This window comes from Rhincodon typus, chromosome 5 (assembly GCF_021869965.1).
Source record: "Rhincodon typus isolate 14 chromosome 5, sRhiTyp1.1, whole genome shotgun sequence".
NCBI classification, from domain to species: domain Eukaryota; kingdom Metazoa; phylum Chordata; class Chondrichthyes; order Orectolobiformes; family Rhincodontidae; genus Rhincodon; species Rhincodon typus.
This window is the reverse complement of record NC_063336.1, coordinates 62280513-62295620: the sequence shown is the minus strand read 5'-3', so window position 1 is coordinate 62295620 and position 15108 is coordinate 62280513. Positions and strand designations below refer to the sequence as shown.

The following is a 15108-nucleotide window of genomic DNA, read 5'->3' as shown; positions in this document are numbered from 1 at the left end:
AATAAAAAGTGCAGCACCATTGCATGAGGACAAGTGATCTGAACAGAACTCTTGAAGTCAGATTCAAGACATTCACCACTGGACACAATACCCACTTAGACTTTAGCAACTTCAACTGACAAATTAAAGCACTAAACTTTTCCATTAACTCCAATAACACTCAGCAGAAATCAATCTGAAGGCAGTTGATGATTCCTTTAAATAATGTTAATGGAGAGTCCTTATTGCTGCTGAAGGCATGGTCAACTGCTTGGGATTAAGAGAGGAAATTAGTTGGAGCATTCAAGTCAAAGGTGACACCACTGGCAGTAAAAAGGTGTTACATATCTACATGCGTCCAACACACAGGTACAGCATCCATGCTAATACCAGTAAGTGTGCACACATGGTACTATACACAGCATTCCAGGAATGGTCTTACCAAGATCCTACATGATCATAGTAAAACCCTTTTGCTTCTATATTCTATTTTCTTTATACGAAGAGCTAATGCACCACTTACTTGATGAATCTGCCATTTGTTCTTAAAAGTGCTACAAAGTCAAATTTTACAACATATAAATTTAAATTAAGTCACCTCTCATTCTTCTGAACTCTGGGGAATGTGAGCCTGGTCTATTCAATTTTTCCTCATAGGACAATCAACCCAATGTCAGAAATTTGCTTCCATGTTATGAAATCCTTCCAAGGCTCAGTCTTCTCTAAATCTATAATATGTACCAGCATCACTCCCTTCCAAGATAATTGTGTTCCTCCAACTCCGAAAGTACGTGCATTAGTTTTATTTGCTCCATCATTGGTGGTCACAATTCAGTTGCTTAGGCCCAAGCTGTGGAATATCCTTCCAACATCTCTACCTGACTGCTCATGTGTGAGACATTCCTTAAAACATGCCTTTTTGACCAAGCCTTTGGTCATCTGACCCATTCGGCCTCATGTGACGCAGGTCATACTTTCTGATGTTTTGTGCAGCACCTCAAATGTTTTAATGAATTAAAAGTGTTCCATAGATTCTAGTTTTGTACTGCTAGTAAGAATAGTAGTTTAAGTCTTGTGAACTTTGTTATAGCAAGGCCACCAAAACTGTACACAGTACTCCAGCTATGGTCTTACCAAGGCCCTACATGATCACAGTAAAACCCATTTGCTTCTATACTCCACTTTCTTTGCAATAAGAGTTAACACACCACTTACTTGCCTAATTACTTGATAAATCTGCACGCTAGCTCTCTGAGGCCTTTGTACAAGGATATCCAGATCTCTCAACTTATCAACAATTTTCAGCCTCCCATCATTTAAAAAAAACATTTTTTTCAATGGAAAAGGATAACTTTACGTTTCTGTCTGCCACATTCTTCACCTGATACCAAAACAATCTAAATCTTGCTGCTTTTCATCGAATCCTATTTTCCAATTGAGGAACTCTTGGGCTGAGTGGATTGAGTGGGGTGACTTGCTGACAAGGTGCTTTAGTCTCCTTTGTAGCTCCTTGGCTAATAACCAATCACATAGATTAGCCAAGGAGCTACAAAGGAGACTAAAGCACCTCGTCAGCAAGTCACCCCACTCAATCCACTCAGCCCAAGAGTTCCTCAATTCCATCAAGGACATAAGGATAGATGACGACGAGACCATGGTATCATTTGATGTTACTGCCCTATTCACATCAATAGACATGCCACTAACAAGAGAAACAATGACAGCACTACTAAAACAAGAACAAGATCCTAGTGAAACCAACTCCACAGACAACACGTTGAAGCTACTGGACCTGTGCCTCACCACCCACTTCACCTTTAATGGCCAAATATATGAACAGATCAACGGGACACCCATGGGATCACCTATCTCCGGACTAATAGCTGAAGTGGTGATGTAGAGACTTGAAAGTACAGCCCTTCTGCTAATCCAACCAAAACTATGGATACGCTACGTGGACGACACCTTCGTCATTATTAAATGGACCAAACTAGAGGAGACATACGAACTAATAAACAACACCCTCACCGGGACCAGATTCACCAGAGAACAGGAGAAGAACAAACAGCTCCCATTCCTGGACGTCATGGTGGAAAGCAGGACAAATGGGGAATTCCTAACAAAGGTACACAGGAAAGCCACACACGCTGACCAAGTACTGAATTTCAACAACAACCACCCTAACACACACAAACGAAGTTGCGTGAGAATATTATTTAAAGGGGCAACAGCACACTGCAGCAGCACAGAGCTACGCCAAGAAGAAGAAGAGTATCTCTTCCAAATATTCAAAAACAATGGATACCCAAAACAACTGAGGCAGAAGATGTCTATTACACGAACGACACCAGGAAGATACTACATGCCCTGACACACTCATCACGCTACCTTACATCAGGACCACACCTGAACTGACCACAAGGCTCCTACGACCACTGGGCATCAGAGTAGCACACAAACCCACATCAACCCTACGACAACTGCTCACTCAAACCAAAGGCCCACTACCCACTATGGACAGGACCAATGTCATATACAAGATTCCCTACAGAGACTGTGACAAACATTACATTGGACAAACAGGAAGGAAATTAACAACAAGGGTACATGAACATCAACTGGCAACAAAAAGACACGACCAGTACTCACTCATCTCTATCCACATGGATAAGGAAAACCACCAATTCGACTGGGACAACGCCAGGATCCTGGGGCAGGCAAAGCAGAGACAAGCACGGGAATTTCTAGAAGTTTGGGTCTCTACTAAGAAAGCCATCAATAAACACATAGAGCTACACCCCATATAAGCTCCATTGTGAAGGAAAACCAGAAGTGAGGTAAACCAGCTCAACAGACTCCAGAGTTTAAACAACAGGCGGGAAAACACAACAACACTTTATCAGAGCTGCACTAATGATGTTACCCAGCAGGGTAATGAAACTTCTGCGCACTAACGAACCAGCTCGGTGAGCCAACCAACCACAACACCCACAACCCAAGCTACAAATCTACTCTAAAACCTTAGAGGGTTACACATTCTACCTTCTATTCCTGAAACTTCCTAAAATCTATGGAATTTTGAAAGATCAAATGAATACGGCTAATCATTTGCTTGGAGAAGTGAGAGTATGCTCACTATGGAAGGTGTATGAGTTACATATGGCTTTTGGCTGGCCTAGTATGAGTGGGTTTTACTTTTATCTTTATGATGAAGAAAATGAGTGTACGATTAATTCTATAAGTAACTTCTACAAAAATAAAGAAATATACATACATTGGTTACTAAATCAAGAGGGCAAGCACTTGCATGTCCATAGCAGATGCACATCCCACCGATAGAAATGTCTTTCAGCGTGTAGTAATACTAAAAGGGACAAAAAGACAAACGTTAAAAATGTTAATGTGTTAATGTTAATACCTTACTCTGATATGCTCATTGCTACGACTAAGGTTGGATGCACAAATTCCTTTTCTCATCCCATTCCAACACTGGTCAAAACGAAGTTTTAATTTAACTAAGTTGTGATACAGCCAATTATTTAGGTCTCAGAATATATTCAGACAAGAATTACAAGTAACTTAGGGCGTTGGCTGACTCAGTTGGCCGGATGGCCAGTTTGCAGTGTGATGATGCCAACAGCATTCACTTCGCACACTGGCTGAGGTTACCATAGTTACCATGAACAGCTCTCAACCAGGTGTCTCTCTCTAATAAAAGAGCAGCCCTGTGGTCTGGTGACTTTACTTTTTACAAACAAGTCTCACACACACACACACACACACACACACACACACAGTGCGCACGTTTGAGGAAAAGTGCTTTGATCAAGTGACAATTAAACCCAGCAGAAAAGGATGTCACAGATTCTACCAAATGGTGTTTTGTATCCAAGGTTAGCCCACACATTCATGCTATTCACATCGGTTAATCTTCCTGGACCAGCTGCAGCTGGCTGAATTCTCTTTGCTGCAGGCAATGAGGCAGATTCAGAAATCCTCTTCAGCACCTTCCAATGGTGGCAGTGATGACTTCTAGTGGGTTTTCAGCTAACACACTTTTCTGAGAGAAGTATAGAAACAGCAAGGGAGAAAAAGTTGGTGCTCTTCGGGCATAATATTTCAAAACCTCTCTGACTGAGTTCAAAATGAAATAACCTTATTCTACCCACAAACTCTGTCATGTGAACTCTCTCTGAAAGTCTTGTAAACTGGATTGTCCGTTGAAATCCTGTTCCTTACAAATGTTGGCATGTTTCATTCTATCTTAATTTGTGTTCAGTTAAATAAAATAGAAACACATTTTAGAATTTAAGAAAGGAGAGTGAGCTACAAACTATATAAAATGCTTCATACTAAATCGAAGAAACCATTCCAAAATGCTTCTGGTCATTGGCAGGGAAAAAGTAGGCAAACTAGTGCTGCCTCATGTTGGTGTTTGATGATGAATGATTAAGCATTTCTAATATCAATAGCCATTTATACTGTGATATACATATTACTAATAATCACATACCGTGGCACCTGATATAGTAAATTTCAACTGTTAGATACTATAGCTACCCACATGGTAATTAGGAACCAACAATTTCACCCGATCCCAAATGATCAACATTGGAATGTTTGGATATCAATATTAAAAATCATTATCCAAGGTTAATACTTGCAATGGAATTGTTCATTGGTATTTCAATGTTCACACCCACTTCACAGCAAAATATCATGAACAACGATAAGAACACGACACTTTTAGTCAAATTAGTAATTAGGCCAGTTGTCCTACAGCTTTGTATTAAATCCAAAATTCTAAAAACTTTCATGGCAATTTTATTTATTATCATTTTTATTGAAATCAGCTTCATAATGTGTTATAGTGGGATTTAAAGTCAACTTCTGGATCATTAGTTTCGTAAAATAATCGCTACGTTACCACACCTTATCTTCCCAAATTACTTTTTAAACTTTGCCTATCCAATGTGTAAGGTGCAACAATATATAACTCAAGTCTGTTGACTTTGCTCTACTTAAAATCCCAGTGATCAGTCTCTAGAGAGTGGAACAGCTGCATTTATTTTGTCAGTATCCTGAATATTGCGCAAGTTTGAGTTAGCTGAAAGAAACTTCCAAATTAAGACATGGAATGGCTCATATATTTAACAAACCAGAAATGAAGTTCAATTAAACATTATTTTCATGAGAAACTTCATAAAGGAAAAGGATTTTAAAAACATTTAGAGATCAATCAAAATAAACCTATAAAAGCTAAATTATTGAATGTAATTTGACTCAGTGTTAAATATTAAAGACAAGAAGTCTCACCCTTCTTGTAACAATAGGATCAATATCTTTTGGATCATTGTATGCCAGTGTCATCAGATCAGCATTAAGCGTTCTTATTCTTTCAAGCCTCAGACGAATATAGCGAGCTGAAGTGAACTCCAGTAAAGTCGGGGATGGATCTTCAGCACTTGGTCTTCCATTGATAAGGGAAGTATGAATCTGAACATGAAAAAAAGCAAAATTAATATTCATAAGCAAATATTCAAATTTACCTTCACCCAAAACATCTGCTGACATTCATGTCATTGAGTTAAACAGCACTGAAACAGGCCCTTCGGCCTGCCACGGCTACGCTAACCACAAAACACAAAACTAAACTAATCCCATTTACCTGCCAACTGTGCCCTCATCCAGATGCTTCTTAAATGTTGCAAGAATACCTGCCTTCACCATCTCTCAGGCAGCATGTTCCATACTTCTCCAACCCTCTGGGTGAGAAAAGTTTTTCTCAGATCTCCTCTAACCCACCTACTCCTCACTTTAACCATGCCCTCTGGTCTTAGATACATCTTCCATGGAAACAGATCTATATGTCTATGCTTCTCATAATTTTCTATACCTCAGTCAGATCCCACACCCTTTCCCACCAGCCTCATTTGCTCCAAGGGAAACAAACCCAGCCTGTCCAGTCTCTCCTCACAACTGAGACTTTTCATCCCTGGTGAATTTCCTCTGCACTCTCTCCACTGCAATCACGTCCTTCCAGTAGTATGGGGGCCAGAACTGCACACAGTATTCCACCTATGACCTAACCAATACAGAGGTACAACACCTCATTTTCCGCCTGGGAACACTACAGCGTTTAGGACTTGTTATGTTGCATAAATGTCAGCTATCCTCCATTTCGATTACAAAGCCCCACCCTAGCCTGGTCTTGTGTCTTGTTGACTTTGCTCTGAGCACAGCTGGCTCATTTCCTCCTTTTCACAGTTTACAACACTTTACACTTCTATCATTCTGTAATCACCATTACCACTCAATTTGTCTTTCGCTCTCAGCACTGTCCTATCTCTACCAATTGCTCCTCCTCCTCTGTTAACAGGTTAATTTTTTTTTAATTAAGCTATCTTTCTAATCAACCTGTTCAAAGATGTTATTACACATCTCTGTAGCAAGTAGGACTTGAACCTGGATCTCCTGGTCCAGGGGTAGGAACATGACCAATGCATCACAAGAGGCCCCCTGTGAAAAGCTTGAAAAGCAGAATGTTCAGCCCCTTTTATGTCCATCAAAAGTCTACAGATATGTCCTTCATTCTCTAAACATATCCAAATATTAATGACATTACTCAATGAGATCATTAAGCATATTCATTTTCCAGAACCAGGGGTCACAAGTTAAGAACACGGGCTAGGCCATTTAGGATTGAGATGAAGATCTCTTCACACAGAAAATGTTCAGCCTGTGGAATTCTCTACCACAATTGGCAGCTAAGGCCAAGACATTGTTTTTTTTTTAAGAACAGGTTAGATATAATTCGTGACATTAGAGGGATCAAAGTGTATGAGGAAAAAGTGGGAACACAGTACTGATTTGGATGATTAGCCTTAATCATATTGAATGGTGGAGCAGGCTTGAAGGGCCAAATGGCCTATTTCTCCTCCTATTTTCTATACAATGCACTGACATCTAACTGCTTAAATAACCGTGCAAAACAATCCATACTTTAAAACAGGCCATCATCTTATACCATAGAACTGCTTCACTTATTAAATTATCTGTAAATGGTATTTTTCAAAAAACTAATTCACAAATCATATTTGACCATTGTGCTGTAATAACAGCTCTTTAATACGCAAACAATTGCACAGTGGTTCACAGATGGTTGAAGTAATTATACGTCTGGAACCGGAGACATTATTTATTTGGATTACTTCTTTCATTTATTTTGAACAAGGGAGTTAATTTCAAAGTAATGAAGCTTCAGCAAATATTTTCTGGTATAATGTAAGCAGCAAGGAACAGTTCTAATTTACAAATGCTAAACAAAGGACTTGGTCCAGTTACAAATGTCTTAATTCCTCTCCAGTGTAGACATTTTCACATTATGATCACTGTGTCAACATAATATGCTTCCAGATGTTGTTTTCATAGGGTTATTCAATACTTGGCAGCTATGCAATCAACACAGCTGGTTGATCACCATATTGGCAAGTGGCATGTTCGGGGAAGCAGGGAACAGCTGATTGCCTTACTGTGGATGGGCTCACAACCTAAGCTGAATTTGCCATTCTATTTCCATTTGTTCCTTTGTGTCTTACGCCACTGAGTATTTGGATTTAACAGGAGGGAACATTTGAAAATGTCTCTTCTTAGCACTGCTCCAATAAACTGAATCAAAGAGTAATAGTGGAACAAATTTCTCCATTTACAACAGCACTTATGGTGGAAAACTCAATCTTAGAGATCAAAAACAGCACAAATCAGTTTTCTGACATGCTTTCATCACAGATTAATTTTCAAAGCGAGAGGACGCAAGGCTGAATTATTGATATCTCAGAACTGTGGAAGAAATGCAATAAATCTAACCACTTCAAAATCTTTTGAAATAGCTGTAATAAGGGATCATTATACATAAGCGTGGATGCCCTCCTTGATCCCCATCTACTGGAAGTAACTTTGCTCTCACAGGAATGACTGTTTCAGATGATTGTCAATGAAGATTTAAAAATTTCACAGGGACTATTTTCCTTGGGTCTACATCAGATAGAGGGATTGCCAAAATATTTGCATGGCAATAAGTATGGCTACCAGATTTGGCCAAGACAGGGATAGATTGAGGTTTGAATTTGTAAGGGAAATCACAGCTTTGAAAAGGGCTAAGCCTTCATCATCTCCTTACAAAGTCAGTGATGAAGAAATGGTGAGGATTCGTAAGGACAAGAATTTACACTACGTTAGGACCTGGTATGAGGTTGGTAGGAATAGAGGTTGACGTCATGGCCCAACCCTTTATCAGGGCCAGCAGATCCAAGGGGTGTGACAAAAAGAAAAGTATGAAAGCAGTTTCCACTCGGTGCAGCTAAATAGCTATCATGTGCTCTGTGGTTGTTTCTGCTGGGGACACTGTATGAACCATCAGAAACTTGCTTTTCCTGACCCTGACCCTTCATCTCACAAATATCGGGATGGTTGCAGTGGGTACATCTGCCATTGACTCTGCCAGGAAGTTGTAGCCCCCGCCAATTCACTGGGTTATATATCCTGAGCTTTCCTGTAGCAGTTCTTAAATTGTGTGTGGCCCTTCCCTTCATGTATGAATCCAGTCCATATGTTATCTACTGTAATTATCTACTGTAATTTATTCAGTGGACTCACCGGTGATATCAGGTCACACTGCACATAGGCAATGCTAGGTGCAAGTCAGTTACCTGCAGTAGCCTTTATCCATTCTGTTTACATTTACCTATAAATACAGTATTTTAGAAAGTACTGATGACAATACAAGCAACATCAGCATTTGTAAGTGTAGCTTAACTTCCAGCCTTACCTCACCGTTTTCCAGAGGTTGAATTTTCGAATAGAATGAGGTGCAAATAATTTCATCATCCGATGTATATGTTGGGTTACCTGGTCGAGGCACAATGTTGTAGCGAGTAGAACATTCTGTATCCGTTATGGCATAGTACTGCCATGGTTTGTAAATGATTCCATCAATGGAACGTTCTAAAATCCAATTCCCAGGGCGTGGAGAATTGGCTGCTTTTATTATAACATATGCAATCTGGAACACCTGTAAAACAATTTAAAATTTAGCAGCTCAGACTAATTTAATACAAAAATTCCAATAATAATTATATAACAGTACATATATCTTATTTGTGACTGATCTATGAAACTGAAGGTTTTTAGAACAGTTTAAAGAAAGACTTTCTTTGCGAAGGTTCTCTTTTGAAATAACTTTAAGCATACATTTCAACCAACACAGAAATAGTTGCACTAAACATTTTTGAAGCCATTGACATAGACATTAATATGTGACAAATTCTGATGCCAGTCTGCAGCTAATGCTTTTTTTCCTTAACAAATCACTATCCAAATATTCATGACTATACCAGATAGATGAATACATCAGTATCCACAACGTCATATTTCAGATCTTTTATTAATTATTCAGCAATTTCAGCTTTATATTATTGGGTGCTACAGTTTTTTTTTATTGATCTCTAATATTGAGCATTGTGTTCGTGGGCATTATATCAACACTCAGACTTCTGTGTAATCAGTAACTTATAGACAGAAAATCATTTGACAGATGTTAACCTAAAAACACATCCCACAAATGAATAAAACATATATACTGATAACCTACAGCTCACTTTATCTGTGTTGCACCAACTGAAGAAGCGAAGATGTTATTATGTACTATGGCTACCAAATAAGCATTTACCTAGTGTACACAAAATTAGAGAAAATCTAAGAACAGGTCATCACCACTTACAGTCGGCATGATGTACTTGCCATATGATTGTCCATGTGACATGATAGCCAGATGCTGGAGAACATTTAAAACAACATTGCATTGGAAGTCAGCCCCACACACAGAACAGACAATGTCTGCATATCTAACTGTGTTATTCTGCATTCTTTCACAGAGGCTCTTTTAAGGTGCAAAGAGATCCATTTTTCATAGTAAATCAACCACGTTTTAACAAAGAAACATGGACATTTTAAGTGATGAAGGCTGTGCTGCTGTGGGGAAAAAATAGCCTATTTTTGGACACATGGGTGGAATTTTCCTGTCCTCAGGATGGTGTGGGCAATGGTGAGAAAATTAAGAAAATACAGGCCATTAAAAAAATCTGATTTGCAACGTTGAGAACTTTTTTTTCAGATTTCCTACTTAAACTTTAAATGGCGACTTCAGAATCTTGCTATTGGGCAGCAACTTCCATATTTCCATACGTTTCCATCTCAACCAGCCCAACTAGACTCATTTATGTGCCACATCCAATTCTCCTGTCCTTCCCTGAGATGTAAGATGGCAAAAATTCCACGAAGTCCAAGGAGTTACCTGGCAAGTGCAGCTTACCAAGTTTTGTCCCAACCATTACCCAACCCTGTGTTCACAATAATGTCCCTACATGCTCCATGGCTGCCATCCTCCTTGACTCTTCATCCATGCAAGTTGACATTGGCAAGCCAGCAGCCTCACCACATCATTATGCCTACTGCTCAAACCAAGTCACACACTGCTGCAGCACTTCAACACTGTACCTGGCAGCTCAAAGATATCTACAATCTGCATACTTCTGCCTGGTTGTTTCGCATGTAGGGCCATAGACTCAGCTCATCGATCTGCATACATACATCTTATGGCACTTAGCTTCATTTCATTGTGCTTACCTATTTTGTGCTTAATTGGAGGCTGCCAGCCTCTGTGGCTTGCATTGTTTTTTAGTGTGCAGTTCCTTCATTGCTCAGCTAGTGGTTGTTTGTAGCATGCATTTTTGGCACAGAGGGAGGAATGGGCAGTTATTACGTGGGAGCACTGATCAGTCAATGGAGTGGACATCTCATTGCATGGCACCAGGCTACATCGTACCTGCAGTGTGCGCAAACTGTTTGTATGGCAGATACACCGCATGTGCTTCAAGCAAATGGCCATGTATGTAAGTCAAAGAGAAGCAGCCCGTAATGGGGTCAAAAGGGACTAAAGTCAGTCAGGGGATGGTGCCACAGTCATTCAAGGGCCTCAGTCGACTGCATGATGGGAAACTGGCCATAGTCTGTCAGGCAATAGGTCCTACCAGAGCCTAGCAGTTGGGCCACGGTCAGTTGTGAAGATCAAGCACAACCAGTGCAGTGACTAAAGCAGGTCAGTCAGGGTCCTGTGGGGATATCAGTCTGGAGACTGGACTGTCATCAGACAGGCTGGTAGGTACAGCCATGGGGAATTCCTCACTAAAGGTCAGGAGGCGATCCATGAAAACCTCTGGAAAGCAGGTAACTCAGGTGTGGGAATGGCTGTCATTACACTAGGCCCCTGAGGGAATGATTACAATACAAAGGGATAATTCAAGGCATGGTCTCACTGATCAAAAGAGGGATAACAAGTTCCAGAAAGGCAGGGGGATTCTCTCAGGTCACAGTAAACAGGTGACCATGTAGGGCTGGGCCAATAACAGCATGGCAATTCACCAGGGCCTATGGCTTTGTGAAGTAACGTAAGGGGATTAATTTGTGTATGAAAGGACTCAACAGAAATGGTGAGGAAAGGGCAAAAGCTAGTAACACAAATGGAAACATGAAGGATGGAGAAGGATCATTATGCATCTCAGGAGGATTCTTCAAGTCACTCACAAGTAACACAAAGTTGTAATGCACAACTTTCAATGAAAGTTGTAAATTTTGCAACCAAAGTTGTAATTGTGATGGATGTGAGGGCTCAAGAATTCCTTTGATAAAGTGACAGTGTACAAGGAAACAGCATTTACAAGTTTAAGTTTATTGAAGGAACTTCTGAGCCCTCTGCTCCATCACTTGAAGCGTTATGTTATTCCCTCAGACAGTCTGGCACAGAGCTTTCCCAAGGTGGTCAATGTTATGCCTCCACAAGAAGTTCTAAGGTATGTCACTTTCTCCAAATCTATGTTGCACACAAAAATATTCCTGCCACACTAGGGGAGCAGAACTCTGCCAATAATCCAATATAGCACCCCAACCCCAAGAAAAGGCACCCTTACACATGACAGATTCTATGCCTGCATACTAACAGTTAGTGTGCAAATGGGACAGGTGAAGTGCTGTCTTCACATCTTTGCTTTGCAATGTTTTTCTGATAGGAAAGACTAGGAGACAAGTTTTAGTACGTTTGTCTGATCACCTCTGCTTAACTGATATGACAAGGAGACAATTAGCATTCACAATGTAATGGGCAAGGTTCCATGTGTCTATAATTCGTAATGTGCATGATGTTTAAATTGATGCCAAAGGGGTGGTATTACTGAATCATTGCCATCATGGTTATTGCAAATGCACCTTGTAGAGCCTCAAAAGAGAGTAACTGATTCCACCGCTTCGCACATGGCGTCAGACACTTGTGCAGTTATCGTACAATTGGTTTTCCAACCGAGATGGCAAGGTTCCAACTTTGAGTTCTCCTAATCCACATCCCCACACCCCCTCTCCCCAACCCCACCCCCCATCCTTCACATTCCCTTTCACTTTGCTGTCCCTGTGGCCTTGATGTCCTTTCAGCATCATGCCCACCCCACAACCCCAATTCTGTTGGGCTCCTCTATATAAAAATATTCATGTCCCATTTTACTCACATTGCCCATGGCTTTGCAAATTCACATGCCAGTGTTGGGTTTATGCTGTCCCATACAGAGGTCCAAGTTATGGTGATACGTGATTTCCAATCCCCCTACCCCAGCTAGGAGCTCCCAATCCCTTCCTATGCTCCATATGAATTGCCCCCTTTCAGGGTAATCATCTACATAGTGGCCTAGCGCAATGAACCTCATCACCAGACCTGAGTTGCCTGTTTTTTGTAAGACTCTATGGACTGCCCACTGATTAGCCTCGAGGCACTATTTCCCAACCCCCAGCCTGCATGAGCACAGATCCCCAAACTTTAGTGGGATCAAATACTTGATTCCCCGTGGCAAAGCCCATGGACTGGAATTGACAGAGCCCCTTTCTACTATCTACTTTTGTTCCCTTTGACAATCCTAAAGATTGCTCTCCTTTGACTTTCAGTCATTTTGACCATTTGGTTGAAGTATAGGCAGTGCATGAACTGCTGGCACAGACTTCAAGACTGATGTTGACGTTGAATGATACTGTAGAGTGATATGTCCACTCCCTTCACTGCTTCATGATCCCCACCATCAAAAGCTGCCTGCTTCTCCCTCTGCGCTCAAAAGCAATGCAAACTACAGAAACTGATCGTCTATAATTGAGCACTGTAGTCTCTATGCACCAAAAAAAGCAATAAATAACACAGACCTGGCAGCTTCGAGGAAAGCACTAAGGTGAGCAAGTGCTAAGAAATGAAGTTAAGAGCCAAATGATACGTCCTCTTTAGAGATGTGTGATGCATGTACCCCAGCGAACTAAGTGACCCGACAGAAACGTACAAGTTGGCAGTATCTCTGAGCTCCAAAGTTGACTGTTGAAGAGCTGATGTGGCAAGATGATATAGTGAGGCTGGCAATTTGCACATGCTGGCTTGATTTGATTTGATTATTTATTATTGTCACATGTACCGAGGTACAATGAAAAGTATTGTTTTGTGCACAGCACAGGCAGATCAATACCATACAAAGTGCACTAGCGTAACAGAACAGAGCAAAGAATACAATGTTACAGCTGCAGAGAAGGTGCACAAAGAGTGAGATCAACAGTAAAATTTAAAATTTGAGAGATCTATTAGGAATTCTAAAAACAGCGAAGAAAAAGCTGGTCTTGATTCTGTATGCCTCCTGTCCCAGTAGAGGTCGGAACATCCTTGACCATTGCTACACTACCATCAAAGATGCCTACCACTCCGTACCCCAAACGCATTTTGGAAAATCAGACCACAATGCTTGGTTCCTCCTTCTGGCTTACAAGCTGAAATCGAAATGCAAGAATCCACTACAGAAAGCAGTACAGTGCTGGTCTGAGGCAACAAAGTGCTTCTACGGAACTGCTTGGAATCGACGGACTGAACTCAGCGGCCAACCTAAATAGGTATGGGGCAAAAAGGGTGCAACGTTCCGTGGGAGAGCCAGAGATGGGTGAAGGTAGGAACAAGCAAATGGCACACTGCGGCTGCCAGCCAGGACCTGAGATGTGTAGGTGGGTGTCGTTTTACATCAAGGTCCAATAATCACGGCCCCGAGATCTAGGGCACTTCAGACCCACCGTGTTTGGGTCAGGAGCAAGGCCACTGCACTCAGTTCAGTGACCTGGGCAAGGAGCAGCACCACGGCTCGCAATTTCTCATCTTGCCCATGCCACCAGGTACCTGCTCTGACTTACATTTCATTAATTTGCACCATATAGCTTGGTGGGAAAGGACAGGAAAATTGGAAGTGACATGTAATTAAGGTAGATTGGACAAATAATGAGATGCAAATGCGTGGAAGTCACATAATCAGGGCTCAATAGCAAGATTCTAGAATCACCGTTTAAAGCTTAAGGGGAAAATGAGGAAAATCTTTTACAGAATTAAGGTTCTAACTTTTCATTCCAGCCACATTTTCCCGAAGTTTCTTGTCACTGTCCATGTCACACCAAGGATAGGAAAATTCTGCTCCTAGTGCTTTTGTCAATTCTTTTGACTAGGAACTGAAATTTTAACCAATTGCAATAGTATATAATAATACACCTTACGCAATGTTTTTGTAATAATATGTGCCATTCAACATCTTCACTGATTTCATTCCTTTGAGTCCTCAGCTCAACTCATGCACCTGGCTTTCAGATGGATATACTTATTTCACGGCATTTGGAAAGAGATTTCAATCACCTATTTGTGATTGTGAGTGTGCAATGTGTAAGCGCAATTTGTGCATTTTGCAGAATAAAAGGCGTCTCATCCTCTGATAGTTTGAAAGTTTACTTGTACAGCCTTTTGGAAAGAGAAAAGATCGACTGAATTAGAGTATTATTTCAGCGAAGCTCAGATCAACAGCTTTTGATTTGAAACATTTTCTGGGGGTTTACTTAGTTGACAAGAGTGTGGTAGGTGGCAGATGTTGCAAAATATCAGGGAGTGGGTGGGAAGTGCATATATTGGCAACCTTCCTGTGATGTGGATCCTCCTAATCTGCTTCACTGTGGCCCACAGAGGCAGCCTCC

General features: G+C 40.9%; 1 protein-coding gene across 1 annotated transcript in view; it reads right to left on the bottom strand.

Moving 5' to 3' along the window:
* The window catches only part of LOC109914682 (laminin subunit alpha-2-like), a 378683-nt gene that overhangs the window by 251397 nt on the left and 112178 nt on the right, over nt 1-15108 (bottom strand). The window contains exons 4-6 of the mRNA XM_048597042.1: nt 8807-9049; nt 5296-5475; nt 3254-3343 (exon numbers count right to left, since the gene is read on the bottom strand). Of these exons, the coding sequence (XP_048452999.1) occupies nt 3254-3343; nt 5296-5475; nt 8807-9049 (513 nt within the window). The remainder of the gene's footprint in view (nt 1-3253; nt 3344-5295; nt 5476-8806; nt 9050-15108) is intronic.